A 14,929-nucleotide genomic window follows, 5' to 3' on the forward strand; every position below is an offset into this window, starting at 1 on the left:
CAATTGCATTTTATAAATGTAATAAGCATCATTAAAACAATTTGATTTAGTATACATGTATTACACATTTAAGACAATTTAAGTAGAATTAAATTTTAATTAATTTCAGTAAATTTAGTTCTTCTTTTTTAATGAAAGAAAATTATTTAGGTTAAACAAGAATTTAAAAAAAATTATTACTACTGAGTTCTGGGAACTTCTGTGAACTGAGCCTGTGTAAGTAAGATAAGCTTTTGTTATAAAGTTTATTTTAAAACAGATAAAGAGGGAATGTAATGAGAATATTTTTACTTTGTACCTTCATCAATCTTCAGGCAGTTGCAGGAATAACTTCATTGGAGTGCCCATCACAAAGAACTCCCTGGATCTTGTGTCCAAGTTGACTGCAGCAAAACCAAAGGCAGCAGAGGAGGTAAGTGAATGTGCATGAAGTTGCCAAAAGGAACTAACCCCACTAACCCTAACCCAGCAATACATTTCTTCTACAAAGAAAATAAATCTCTACTCATTGAAACATGATGGTGGGAGTGTTTTTCTATTCGCAGACTAATGTAGCTGTTTGCAGATTTAATGTTAACATATAAGTTGCTGTGAAAACTACTCTCACAATTTTAGAGCATGTGAGCGTATGAGTTAATAAGTCAAAGCATCAGTTTCTTGGGTTTTCTAAACAGAGGAGTTCCATAGATATCTTTCAGTTTATCTTTGAGCTGCTTTGGTGTGAATATTGATAACAATATTTTCTTACTGTTATATTGTGGACGCCCCAGCCTTTCAAAGACTTATCAGGGCAAATGTAAATTTGATAGAGTCCAGTGATGTCGTGACTTGGGTTTATTTGCTTATTTGATATAACCCTAAAATCTATATTATATATTTGAGCATTCTTACTGCATGTGGTATCTCCAACAAACTCTGCCTCAATGTCAGATCAGCAGAATTAGTGCCTTAGTTTAAAAAAAACTGTGAAATACTTACTTAAAAAGTCATTTTTATAGTTTTTAATTTTCCAAAGCTTTTACATTTTATTGTTTTAATGTTATTCTTTTATTTGTTTGAATGTTATTTTATTTGTTTTATTTTATTGTATTGCTGTGTTTGATCTAACAAAAAAAAATGTCTTTCCTTTCATGATGCTATCTTTGCACTTCTATTTTGTGAAACATGGTGTGGCTCTGGTTTGAAAGGTTCAATATAAATAAAACTATTGTTATCATTATTATTATTAGTAGTAGTAGTAGTTGTAGTAGTAGTAGCATTATTACTGCTCTAAAAATGATTGATGGAGGGGATTGTTTTTTATTTGCAGACTAATGTAGCTGTTTGCAGATTTAACATGTCATCATATAAGTTGCAGTGAAAACTACTCTCACAATTTTAGAGCATGTCCTGGTTATGAGTTATATATATATTTAAGTCAAAGCATCGGTTTCTTGGGTTCATATTATTTGTTTTCTAAACAGAGGAGTTCCATAGATATCTTTCAGTTTATCTTTGAGCTGCTTTGGTGTGAATATTGATAACAATATTTTCTTACTGTTATATTGTGGACGCCCCAGTCTTTCAAAGACTTATCAGGGCAAATGTAACACAGTTCAAAATTTGATAGAGTCCAGTGATGTCGTGACTTGGGTTTATTTGCTTATTTGATATAACCCTAAAATCTATATTATATATTTGAGCATTCTTACTGCATGTGGTATCTCCAACAAACTCTGCCTCAATGTCAGATCAGCAGAATTAGTGCCTTGGTTTAAAAAAACTGTCAAATACTTACTTAAAAAGTAATTTTTATAGTTTTTAATTTTCCAAAGCTTTTATATTTTATTTTATTGCTTTAATGTTGTTCTTTTATTTGTTTTAATGTTATTTTATTTGTTTTATCGTATTGTATTGCTGTGTTTAATCTGACATTTAATAAAAATATATCTTCCTTTTTATGATGCTATCTTTGCACTTCTATTTTGTGAAACATGGTGTGGCTCTGGTTTGAAAGGTTCAATATAAATAAAACTATTGTTATCGTTATTATTAGTAGTAGTAGTAGTAGTAGTAGTAGTAGTAGTAGGATTATTACTGCTCTAAAAATGATTGATGGAGGGGATTGTTTTTTATTTGCAGACTAATGTAGCTGTTTGCAGATTTAACATGTCATCATATAAGTTGCTGTGAAAACTACTCTCACAATTTTAGAGCATGTCCTGGTTATGAGTTATATATATATTTAAGTCAAAGCATCAGTTTCTTGGGTTCATATTATTTGTTTTCTAAACAGAGGAGTTCCATAGATATCTTTTAGTTTATCTTTGAGCTGCTTTGGTGTGAATATTGATAACAATATTTTCTTACTGTTATATTGTGGACGCCCCAGTCTTTCAAAGACTTATCAGGGCAAATGTAAATTTGATAGAGTCCAGTGATGTCGTGACTTGGGTTTATTTGCTTATTTGATATAACCCTAAAATCTTTATTATATATTTGAGCATTCTTACTGCATGTGGTATCTCCAACAAACTCTGCCTCAATGTCAGATCAGCAGAATTAGTGCCTTGGTTTAAAAAAACTGTGAAATACTTACTTAAAAAGTCATTTTTATAGTTTTTAATTATCCAAAGCTTTTACATTTTATTTTATTGCTTTAATGTTGTTCTTTTATTTGTTTTAATGTTATTTTATTTGTTTTATCGTATTGTATTGCTGTGTTTAATCTGACATTTAATAAAAATATATCTTCCTTTTCATGATGCTATCTTTGCACTTCTATTTTGTGAAACATGGTGTGGCTCTGGTTTGAAAGGTTCAATATAAATAAAACTATTTTTATCATTGTTATTATTATTATTATTAGTAGTAGTAGTAGTAGTAGTAGTAGTAGCATTATTACTGCTCTAAAAATGATTGATGGAGGGGATTGTTTTTTATTTGCAGACTAATGTAGCTGTTTGCAGATTTAACATGTCATCATATAAGTTGCTGTGAAAACTACTCTCACAATTTTAGAGCATGTCCTGGTTATGAGTTATATATATATTTAAGTCAAAGCATCAGTTTCTTGGGTTCATATTATTTGTTTTCTAAACAGAGGAGTTCCATAGATATCTTTCAGTTTATCTTTGAGCTGCTTTGGTGTGAATATTGATAACAATATTTTCTTACTGTTATATTGTGGACGCCCCAGCCTTTCAAAGACTTATCAGGGCAAATGTAACACAGTTCAAAATTTGATTTTTGTTTTTTTTATAGTTTTTAATTTTCCAAAGCTTTTAAATTTTATTTAACTGTTTTAATGTTGTTCTTTTATTTGTGTTAATGTTCTTTTATCTGTTTTGTTTTATTGCATAGCTGTGTATGATCTGATGTTTAAATGATTTCTTTCCTTTTATTATCTTTGCACTTTGCACTATTTTGTGAGACGTGGTGGCTCTGGTTTTGAAAGATGCAATATAAATACAACTTTTATAATTATTATTAGAAGTAGAAGTAGTAGTTGTAGTAGAAGTAATAGTAGTAGTAGCAGTATTACTGCTCTCAAAATTACTGATGATTTGATTTGAAGTGTTTCTGTTTCCTGGTTTTGAGCTACAAAGTAAAGTTTCCTGGTCAGAATGTTTGTTTTCTAAACAGGGGAATCCCATAGATATCTTTCAGTTAATGTTTAGCTGCTTTTGACTGAATATTGGTAACAGTATTTCCTTATTGTTTTTCAGGTAAAATTACTTATCGGGATAAATGTAACCAGATGTGAGTTTTGATTATTTGTTGTATATATGATGTCTATAACTTTGCTTTCTTGATCATTCTTTTAAAGTGATATAGGGCCTGCCAACATCATCAAAGATCATGCAAGGAAATTCCAGTGGGAACAATCCGCAATAAAAACAAATATGTATGAAGTGTAACTATTTACAGTGACTGCATAAAAAAGGGGACAGTCTCTTATTCAAACCCTGAGTTACAAAGGAATACAGAAAGCTTCATTTTGTAACAGCTGGTGTAAATAAATGGTGTTTTATTTATTATAATTTATTTTTTATCATTAATTAAATCAGTGATAGGAAAGTTAATATAAAAGGGCTTCTTACAAAGGTTTTGAAAACAGTGCAAGCTTAACTTATTGTGAAATGGATCTGTCCAATGCTTTGGTCCAGAATGAACAGCTAAAGTATTAATTGCTTTAACACATTGATTCATGATCCCCAGAGGATCAATCCTAACAGCTCTGAGGATCTCACTTGTCATCTAAAGCCAGGTCAAGGTCTTTTGCTTGAGACAAATAGTGAAACATTTTCCCAATCCTCAAAGTTCTTTATGTTGGCCCTGAGAGTCTAATGGACAATTTAAGAAAATATGTGTTATTATTATTATGATTATTATTAATTTTTTTGTTGTTGGTTTTATATTGTTGTTTTAATATTGTTAAGACAAAATTATATTGCCATATATTTAAAATAATATTGCTAAATTGTATGGACACAAACCTTACCTTGACATCTCTGTTAGGTAGCCTGTGTTTATTACTGCCCTCTGTAGCAAATCACAACTTTCTTGTGTGGTTGTGTACATAAACTATCCCCCCAATTTTTTTTTGATTTTCCTGGTATTTTATGCTCATTCTATGTACTTTTGTTTACATCTTTATGATTTTTTTGTATGTTTTTACAGTTCCCACCAGAAAAATGTATCTGGGTCAAGGTACGTCAACTAAGATTCTTGTGAAATAGATTCTTTGCTGAGAGCAAGTTCACATTGCAGGTGTTGCAAACAACAAATAAATATCTTACTTACAATTTACCAAGATGTCCAAAGCTACACATACACATACAAGCAGCTCTGGCAGTGTCATATTTTCTCTACTGTGTCCCTGAGATTGTTATATAGATACAGTGAAGCTGAAGCAGCAGGTCTCGCGGGGAACCAGGTGTGAGGAGGCTCTCGGAAAGGTAAGAAATAAGGTATGTAACGATTACTGCATAGTGGTTTCAACTCTTTCAAATATTGTTGCACTTTTACTGTAGGAACACAGCCTCCCCTCACAACGAGGGTGATCCCTGTGGAATAAGATAAGCTTTTGTTATAAAGTGTCTTTTAAATACAAATAAAGAGAGAATGTAATGGGAATATTTTACACATATACCTTCATCAATATTCAGGCGGTTAACCACAGTAGAAGCAATAACTTCCCCATCACAAAGAACTACTTTGATCTTGTGTCCGAGTTGACTGCAGCATAATTATATGCAGCAGAGGGGGTAAGTGAATGTGGATGAAGATGCCAAAAGGAGACTAACTAACCATAACCAAAACCCTAACCCCACTAAACACATCAATACATTTCCTTTTACAGTACAAGTTTCTACATCTCTCCTTAATAAATATGTCACAATATGTAATAAGCTAGTTAACACTTACTTGATGACAATGCTGTGGTGGGTGCTGTCTGCTTCTCCACTCGGATTGGCTGAGGCTGAGGTAATGGCAAGGGGACCGGTGATGTCACACAGGTGGACGGTCACAGTTTGGTCTGGGACGCGGATCATGATGCTGTCCTTGGTGCCGACAAGGAACAATTGCAGTGATGTTATGTGCACATATCCATCCAATAATAACTGCTTTGAGGATCTCACTTGTCGTCTATTAACACCAGCTAGTAAAAGGGGTATTCTGGTATGTTTTCAGACTGGGCCCTACGTTTAGATTGGTATCAGTCTCCACCAGCAGCCACAGCACAGCAGCAGAGGTTACAATGTAATCTTATGTGGCAACTGCAACAGTCCATGAAATTTCCTCTAAAAGTTGAGGTCATGTCAGGTTTTGAGCAATATTTTCAAATTATTTCTTGGTATATTCAACAAAAGCCTATGCCTGTAAACATGTGGTGTACAGCTGTGTCATTACAGGTTTCTGTTCTAATCCTGTCTCAACTAAGATTTTATTGATGTGACCCATTAATTCTTGTGCTAATGGAAACATATGTGTTTGGTTTAACACAGCAGTTATAGTGCAAAATATTAATTTGAAAATTAAAACCTGAGATGCGTGCTTTTTTATTGCTGCATTTTCTTTTTCATTTCAGTGTTTCATTTTCTGACGTTCTTTCTTTATTTGTCTTCAGTCATATTTCACTTTGCAATAACTGAATACAACCAGAAATTCTCTATGAAAAGGGTCAAAAATGTATCTACTGAAATCTATGTTACTTTATGACAATATTATTAATTTCAGGACACAAATGTTACACATCAGTTAAATTCACTCTTTATTTCACAGAATCTTTCAGAACAGTACACAGTAAAGTACAATAAAATACAATATAATACAATATAAAACAATACACAGTGAACTTAAATACCTTGTAACATAAGATACGTTTTCTTTCCCTCATAAATAATTATTTACAGAATCATCAAATCAGAATCAAAAATCATTGAACAGTCATTTCACTAATTCATTTTTTATTTAATAAACTAACATAAATATAAAGTTCTTACAGTTCTTTCCAGACTGATACAATCTGAGACATGTCATTTAAGTCAGGGATCCAGGTGTCAGGGGAGATATGAGGAATGTGAAGATCACACCATAGTGGTTTTCACTCTTTCAAAGATCTGTTGAACTTTAATTGCAGGAACACAGCCTTCCCTCACAATGCCAATGGTCCCTGTGGAAGAAGTGGGATAGGCTTGAGTTGGTAGTTGTCTTTTAAAACAGATAAAGAGACAATGTAATGGGAATATTTTTGTATTGTACCTTCATCAATATTCAGGCAGTTAACCACAGTAGAGGCAATAACTTCATTAGAGTCCCCATCACAAAGAACTCCCTGGATCTTGTGTCCAAGTCGACTGCAGCAAAACCAAAGGCAGCAGAAGAGGTAAGTGAATGTGCATGAAGTTGCCAAAAGGAACTAAAACCCTAACCCCACTGACCCTAACCCAGCAATACATTTCGTCTACAATGAAACCAAATCTCTACTCACTGAAACATGATATGACGTGCGTGAGTTCTGTTAAAAGACACTTACTTGATGACCATGCTGTGGTGGGTGCTGTCTGCTTCTCCACTCGGATTGGCTGAGGTAATGGCAAGGGGACCGGTGATGTCACACAGGTGGACGGTCACAGTTTGGTCTGGGACGCGGATCATGATGCTGTCCTTGGTGCCGACACGGTCATAAGCTGGTCCCACTCCTACATGAGGACAATAACAAGGTGAGGTGACTACTGGGGACTGCCATTATTTAAAACAAGTGGAGTCACAAATGCTAAATCTGCAGCTGCCAAGGCCAGTTTACCTAGTTTATACAGCCAGTCTCCTTTGCTGACGATGCAACTGATGCCTCCAGGATACACGTTCCTCATAAACTCCCAGAGCAGAGGACTGAAGGGAGGCTTGGCTGCCACCAGCTGCTCCACGCTAGAGATACAGATACAGATGGGCTTCTCTGCTGGTCTGTCCTGGAGCAGGTCACAGACAACAGGTTGTTGGTTAACATAAAGCACACAATGGAGAACTAATGATCTGCCCCATGTTACACTTCAACAAGCATCATATGTTGTTTATCTTTACTTTAATGCTGTAGATTTTCTCAATGGCCTGTGGATTCTTGCAGGAGGCAGCCAGGGCATAGACAGTGTCTGTGGGAATACCACAAACTCCGCCCTCCTCCAGAAGGCCAGCGATCTTCAGGAGACCACTGGTAATTCGTGAATTAGCAACAGAACAGGGTAACTCAGGAGCATTTTCCTTCACTTTCTCCTGAGACAGGTCACAGAAGGAGATATACATTCAGAACATGAACAGGTTGAATGTCACTTCAGAATCAGACTAGGGTTACAATCTTCTGTTAAATTACCTTTAAAATGGGGGGGCCCATAGGCAGCAGTCTCCCGAAGAAGATGCAGTTGACCAGTGATGCCAGAGCTCCATATATACAAATGATTGAGAACACTGCAAGCATGGCGACTGTTTGAACAAAGTTTGAACATTGTTATAACTATGTGGCTTTGCCGCACATAGGGTTTATTTATGTTCAGAATAAAGCAATGCTTACTTTCTAGTTGGTATGGTAGTCTCTGCAGTGTAGACAGCAGGAAACAGACCAGAACAACCTCCATGACTGTTGTTAAAAACAGCAAAACCAGGTTCCTGTAGGCAGCTGATTTAAACAATGGAAGGAATTACAAATGGCTATATAGCAATAATAATAATCATATTTTTCTTCGTTAAAAGTGATTAATTTTACCTATTAGCATGAGGAAAGTGTTAATGACCAGGAAGGCAATAGCTCCTGCTGCAAAAGCATAGGAAGCTTCTTTTGGAAGTTGGAGGAGGCCGCCTGAAAAAAAAAAGAAAAATTAGATTTTTGTTTAAATTCATTCAGACAAAATCCCAATCTAATCATGTTTTTACCAACATACCTGCAAACCTAAACCAGCACCAGGTTGCCCATACTACTACATAGCTGGACGAAATGACAGATCCAAAGCGTCCACCTCCCGTAACTTGTAGTCGGCTGACATAGACCTGGATGATGGCTCCAGAGATGAGGACCCAAGGGACAGTCAGATTGAGGAAAGAGGGATTTGAGCTTGACACACTTGTATGGAGAGCTGAGAGAGCTGCAACCCCATTTGAAATGTAGAACAGGGCATCTGAGGCCTGGTCTGTTTGGGGCAGGGCCTCCTGTCTTTCCTGTTTATATCTGCCACACGTGTAAACTTTCTGTAGCCGCTCACTGGAGATGGGCTGTGGGCCTACAGGGATGAGAGACTTCTCTGCTATTGTGTTGATGAGACGTGAGAAGGTACCGTATAGGGAGGCTGCGGTGAACAGGGAGCAAGCTACACCAAAGAAAATGTAGTAAGCGTGGAGAGGTATCTGGGGAATTGTTGAGACTGTGAGCAGGACAAAGAGCATGTTGTGGATCAGTTCCAGGAAATCCATGTTAAGGCTTGCCACGCAGAGCACCAAGCCTGACGCCACAAAGAACCAGTTTCCCACCATTGATTCCCTCCCTGAGATCAGTGTACTGTTCTCTACAATCAGAACAGATACCACAAATTCACCCCATGCCTTGATCAGCCAATATGTAGCATGAAGACCAAACTTGGTTGTGTGGTAGCAGTCTTGACGCAGATGGGCATAGTAGCTTGAGAAGAGCTGGGCCACTGTGATGATTGAGACCCATACAGCTCCTAAGCCAAATGACTTAACATACCCAAAACTGTAGAAAGCAAAGATGAATGGGGCAACAGTGTCACAGAAGAAACCCAAGGCCATGGGTTCTGCGTATTTTGTGTTTTTCTTCTTCTCTTGACCAATGCTCTGGACACTTGCAGAGTTGGGGGTTCCTAGCAGGAGAACATTGAAAAGAGGGGTACCAAAACCTTTAAGCACTAGACGCTGGCTGAGCCCCTTGACTAGCAGTGCAGCTGCACCGTAGATGGCAAAAAAGAGAATGAGCAACTCGAAAATCCCAGAGACCACGAGAGCCCAGAAGCTCGCAACCAGAGCAACTGCTTCAAAAACTAAGGTGACTGTGATGGCCCCAAAAACAAAAGGCATGATGTAGTTGACTGTGGCAGAGCAGAAGGCTAGGATGAAGGACAGAAGGATAAAGGGGATGAGACCAGCGATTGCTGACTCTTTCATGGACTGGCTTAAATAGACGATCTCTGTGCTGGCATTCAGAGTCATGTTGCTTATCATAGTGGACTGAGACAGATTGTTCATATTTTGATATTCAATAGAGAATGTAGGAGTTTCACTTAAGGCACCAAAGTAGATTCGAGTTGCTCCATAACTGCCCCAAAGAGCAGCATAGCCAATGAAGGCAGTGCCACTCAGATGATCATATTTTCTGAAGGAAAGCAGTCCAGCCACCAACTGGCAAATACCACCAATCAGAATGAGATGGACACCTAGAAAAACCATGAAACTAGAATTAATACAAGAGCCAATAGCATATTTTATTATATTATCTTATCAGAGTTTCTATAGGTTTAACCTGCAAGTATGTTTTCCACTCCCACTGGTGCACTGCCAGTACGTGCTGTATTGAAGTTCTGCAGGAGTACGAGGAATGCACTGATCCCATTCGATAAAATCCCCATCACCCCTGGTTCGCCATAGAAACTGGCAGGAAAGCCATCTGATGTTGCCATTGTGTCTTGGATGTCAAAATGTAGTTTTACTGAAAGAATGAAGCACATGAAACAGAAAAGATGTCCATGAATGTGTACAATATTCTGTGCATTCTCCATAAAAATAAAAAAGTAAAACCCCAAATGCACACATGACCCACAAGACAAATTGAGAATATTAACAGTCTTGATAATATCACAGTGTTTATGAAATGAAGGCAATAAATCATGCAAATTATAAACAGAGAGATAAAGAGTCGATGTTGTTTTTGGTTGGAAAGAACCATTTATTGTTTAGAGTCACTGATGGAAATCATTCATTGTGGGGCAGGTTGACTACAGGTTGAGGGGCGGGGGTCATAGAGCCACTGGCCCCAGCTGATGAATCAATATTGTAACTTTCTAAGAATACTGACAAATAATACAACAATTTGCTCAAAGCTATAGAGCTGACAGAAAACAAGGGATGACTTCAATGTGCATCTTACTGAATCAGGAATTGTGCATGGATGTTGGATTTGGCCCCTCTGTGTAACTTTTGGCCCCTTAATGGCCACTGATAAGAACAATCCTAGATCTGCCACTGACAGCATTGCACATAAGGGGAAAGTTTAATAATGTAAAGAAAAAACAAATATACTGTAAAGCATAGATGGCAAGCTGTTATTCCTACAAACTCAGTTATATATTATTAATAGACGTTTCTATCATATCTCCCTGGCCACTAGAAATAAGTCCCAAGCCCTGCCCAGTCATAAAAGAGGTGTTCCACCGATACAAGGTCTGAACAACAGAGGTAACAGAGGGCAACTGTATTTCAATGACTTTCCTGCTCCACTGACTGAAAAGCAGAGGGTATCTCTAAAAGTTCAATTTACAACCACCCCATCTCAAGTTTACTCAAGTTTAGTACAACATGCTCTAATAAATGACAAATTAGAACTGTTGTATTTTTTGGCATGCATTTAGTCAATGAAAATAAATCACCATCATTTCATTATATGGCATTGAAAGTTTACATGTAACAAAGTCTTTGTGTCCAAAATAAAGTGAGTAAAGATGAAGTCTCACCTGGTGAAGATCCTCAGACAGACCAAGTGTTGATTTGTTCTGACACAGGGATGTAAAGTTTGTCATACATAAGCCTTCCCTGTGGGGGGGAGGAGTTCATGAAAAATTCCCCCACACAGACCTGCAACCTGAGAGGTGACATCATTGTTTCCTTCAACTTCGACAATAAATGAACACTCCCTCCCAGTCCTCGCATGAGGATGGTGATGCTGGTGACGATGATGACGATGAAGATTGTGACCATTAGTTTTATGGAAATTCCTGATAAGGTTTTGTTGTGGTTGTGTGCCCTTCCCTATTCCGAGCATCACAGGGGATTGTTTGTCCTGGACTATATAAGGCAGGTGCCCTCTCAACCCAAAGAGCATCTTCAACAACCTGTTGACTGCAAAACAACTGCATCAGAAGAGAAAGAAGTCAGACGCCAGAGAAACAACTGACTTCAGCCATGATCTCCACACTTCAGGTAAGGATTAATTAATTCTATCTTCTTGGTTTAAAAGAGGACTGATGGGTAATAAGGTACAAACATTCTGTTATTGTCAGAATGAGTATTCTATGTGATTTGTTTTTTTGTCCTGCAGAAAACTGTTAGACCAGTGTTGGCTGTCAGAGGACTGCATCAGTCTGCAATCCAAGGTAAACTTTGTACACTTAGATACACTTGATTTAAAAACAAGTTATAACTGTAGAAAAGTAAACATTTCTCTTTTCCATTTATCTGACTCTCACTACATTTCTTCTTTTTTCCTCCCTGCAGTTTTGAAGCACCCAGCCCCTGAGGACACGGTCACAGCCAGCTTTGGGAAGTTCATCAGTGAGATTCAGTCCGATCACTTGTCCCCTGTCGTCCTCCACCGCAGCAAAAGGATGGTGCTGGACAGCATTGGGGTCGGTCTGATTGGCAGCACCACGGACGTGTTTGAATTGGCCCTGCAGCACTGCCAGGTGAGGCAAAGAGAAAGAGGGGAAAAAAGGAGAGAAAATAACATTTTTATCAGATATGAGGCAATGAGACGGATAAAACTCCTAACCTTATATAAATAACCGCCTTAAGTCAGTGTGTGGACAGATGAGATTAAGGAAAGAAAACGAAAATAATTAATATAACTTGGGAACAGACAGGTTTTTATGCCTGATGACCTTTTTCCACAAATGTTCCAGACTGACATATGACTTACAAAGAAACGTATTCACCCTGTGTTGATTGAAAAGTGATGAGCTATTTAAAGTGAAGTTCATCGTGTGTGATGATGGTTAAATATTGTATTAAAAATGCCCTTGTAAAGATTCCCTGTTTACCTGTCTCTGTGTTTTCCACTCAGTACATGTACGCTCCTGATGACATCAGCTCTGTGTACGGACGCAGAGGAGCCAGACTCTCCCCGACACTGGCAGCTTTTGTCAATGGAGTGGCGGTGAGTATAAATAGGTGGAACAGATTTGTCACCGTTGACCCCAGAACACCAGACTATTTCACAAAAGTCATTACTACAAACTGGCTCTGTCTGGACAGGAAGGATTGATGAAAATATTTGATTGAACTTTGCGGTTGGATTGTCATCATTGCTTGATTCTGTCTCAGACTCACTCCATGGACTTTGATGATACGTGGCACCCAGCCACTCATCCCTCTGGAGCCGTCCTCCCTGCTGTGTTAGCACTCAGCGACATGATGCCGTCTAACAGCAAACCTAGTGGCCTGGACTTCCTGCTGGCTTTCAATGTCGGCATCGAGATCCAGGGGCGACTGATGAGGTTCTCTAATGAGGCCCAAAACATCCCCAAGAGGTGAGCACCTCAGATCATAGGGACACAGATACTGTCAGTTATGGTCTAATAGCAGCAGGTGTTGTACTAAGTGAGTCAGTTCCTTGCTGGACATGTTTTTCATCTATATAAATGGAGAACAAGCATCCACAGAAATCCATATTTGACTCTGCTGATCTGTGCAGTGTAGTTTACAAGCGAGCTGGTACAGCCTCTTAATTGCGGCAATGAGCTGTGAAAGGCATGTTATCATGTTCATCTGAGCAACAGCTGAGGCTCTGTGGGTTGTGTTTGCACGGTTAACAACGTGGAGGAGAATATCACACAGGACTCAATTTGGCAAGTTCAATTCTGCATCACACCGTTTGCTTATTTATCAGGCACTGAAATGACTCAAACTCTTGAACACGCCTGTATGTGGTGAGGAGAGTCACATAAAAGTGAAGCTGTTTTACAAACAGGAGCTCCGCTGTAACCATAATGAGGCGGAGCACCTATTTTAAGTAGACCACCTGGTTCCAAAACAACTGACCCAAGTCTCTTTTTTCTGTCTCATGTCCAGGTTTCACCCTCCCAGCGTGGTCGGGACAATGGGGAGTGCAGCTGCCTGTGCTCGCCTCTTGTCCTTGGATGACGCCCAGTGCAGTCATGCCTTGGCCATAGCTGCTTCTCTTTCTGGAGCCCCGATGGCTAATGCTGCCACTCAGTCTAAGCCCTTTCACATTGGCAACGCCTCACGTTTGGGGCTGGAAGCTGCTCTGCTGGCCTCCAGAGGCCTAGAGGCCAGTCCTCTGGTCCTGGATGCTGTGTCAGGCGTGGCCGGCTTCAATGCTTTTTATGAAGACTACGTGCCACAGCCTTTAGAATCACCCAATGATGGTGGCCATACATTCCTGTTAGAGGAGCAAGACATGGGCTTCAAGCGCTTCCCTGCCCATCTGGGGATGCACTGGGTGGCAGATGCTGCGGCCTCGGTCCATAAGCTCCTTGTAGGAGTTGGTCCTGGCACCATCTCCCCAGCTCAGGTCCAGAACATCCATCTCAGAGTCCCGAAATCAAAGTACATCAACAGACCTTTTCCTGAGTCTGAGCATGAGGCACGCCACTCCTTCCAGTTTAACGCTTGCAGCGCTCTCCTTGACGGCGAGGTGACTGTGCAGACCTTTACACCCACTGCCATGAACCGCCCTGAGCTGCTAGCTCTGCTGAGCCGCGTTAACATGGAGCATCCCGAAGACAACCCGGCCAATTTCAACCGTATGTATGGCGAAGTGCAGGTGACACTCGTTGGAGGAGACATCCTGAAGGGACGGTGTGACACCTTCTACGGTCACTGGCGCAACCCGCTGACCAATGAGAGCTTGGCGAAGAAGTTCAGAAACAACGCAGGGATGGTGCTTCATTCAGAACAGGTGGAGAGGTTGATTGATGTGGTAGAGGAGCTGGACAGAATCGGCGACTGCAGGGCTCTTCTGTCACAGCTGCAATGAAAACACAATAACAGCACAATAGAAATCATTGTACATAAATACATCAAAAGATAATTATAATCAATGTGATAAAATGCCACATCACCATCTAAATCAATGCTGACGAATATCACCCATCCTAATTAAAATGGTAAACATTCAACTTTGTTTCTTTTGCACTTGGGGCTGTAATCCCCAAGTAAAGTCCCCATCACTGTACACTACAGTTATTATTCAATGCGTTTGTCTCTTTAACTAGTGCTAAATAACACTGAAACCTGTCGGGCTACTAACATATTTATCTAATGTGCATGGCTAAATAATTGAATGTTTTAATAAGTTGTAAAAATGTGATTTTTTTACTTTGCAAAGGGTTTATAAAAAGTATATGTTATACATACATCACACTGTCGTTTTAACTGTATATTTGTGCTAAATGATGGATTGTTAAAATGTTCATTTAAACATGCAGAAGGA

General features: G+C 38.8%; 2 protein-coding genes across 2 annotated transcripts; one reads left to right on the top strand and one right to left on the bottom strand.

The window, feature by feature from the left end:
• Positions 1-6,236: 6,236 nt before the first annotated feature.
• LOC138411478 (uncharacterized) lies at positions 6,237-11,371 on the bottom strand. Its single transcript, XM_069531943.1, has 11 exons — positions 11,214-11,371; positions 10,007-10,192; positions 8,418-9,920; positions 8,243-8,335; positions 8,051-8,155; positions 7,853-7,962; positions 7,567-7,755; positions 7,292-7,454; positions 7,022-7,187; positions 6,748-6,842; positions 6,237-6,658 (listed from the first exon to the last, which is right to left on the bottom strand). Exons 2-11 carry the CDS (start codon positions 10,161-10,163, stop codon positions 6,573-6,575), a joined length of 2,667 nt encoding a protein of 888 aa, XP_069388044.1. The 5' UTR covers positions 10,164-10,192; positions 11,214-11,371; the 3' UTR covers positions 6,237-6,572.
• A 155-nt stretch (positions 11,372-11,526) lies between these two features.
• irg1l (immunoresponsive gene 1, like) lies at positions 11,527-14,929 on the top strand. Its single transcript, XM_020089007.2, has 6 exons — positions 11,527-11,679; positions 11,798-11,852; positions 11,974-12,161; positions 12,539-12,631; positions 12,799-13,004; positions 13,546-14,929. Exons 1-6 carry the CDS (start codon positions 11,662-11,664, stop codon positions 14,471-14,473), a joined length of 1,488 nt encoding a protein of 495 aa, XP_019944566.2. The 5' UTR covers positions 11,527-11,661; the 3' UTR covers positions 14,474-14,929.

The sequence above is a fragment of the Paralichthys olivaceus genome, chromosome 9 (assembly GCF_024713975.1).
Source record: "Paralichthys olivaceus isolate ysfri-2021 chromosome 9, ASM2471397v2, whole genome shotgun sequence".
Lineage (NCBI taxonomy): Eukaryota > Metazoa > Chordata > Actinopteri > Pleuronectiformes > Paralichthyidae > Paralichthys > Paralichthys olivaceus.

Excerpts from the sequence above, each read along its gene's own strand:
- LOC138411478 (XM_069531943.1), bottom strand. The coding sequence starts at position 10,163 with ATGGCAACATCAGATGGCTTTCCTGCCAGTTTCTATGGCGAACCAGGG. Across the intron at positions 9,921-10,006 it reads AGTGGAAAACATACTTGCAG|GTGTCCATCTCATTCTGATT; the intron begins GTTAAACCTATA and ends TGGTTTTTCTAG. Across the intron at positions 7,756-7,852 it reads TGGGCCCCCCCATTTTAAAG|GAGAAAGTGAAGGAAAATGC; the intron begins GTAATTTAACAG and ends GACCTGTCTCAG.
- irg1l (XM_020089007.2), top strand. Across the intron at positions 12,162-12,538 it reads TGGCCCTGCAGCACTGCCAG|TACATGTACGCTCCTGATGA; the intron begins GTGAGGCAAAGA and ends TTTTCCACTCAG. Across the intron at positions 12,632-12,798 it reads CTTTTGTCAATGGAGTGGCG|ACTCACTCCATGGACTTTGA; the intron begins GTGAGTATAAAT and ends ATTCTGTCTCAG.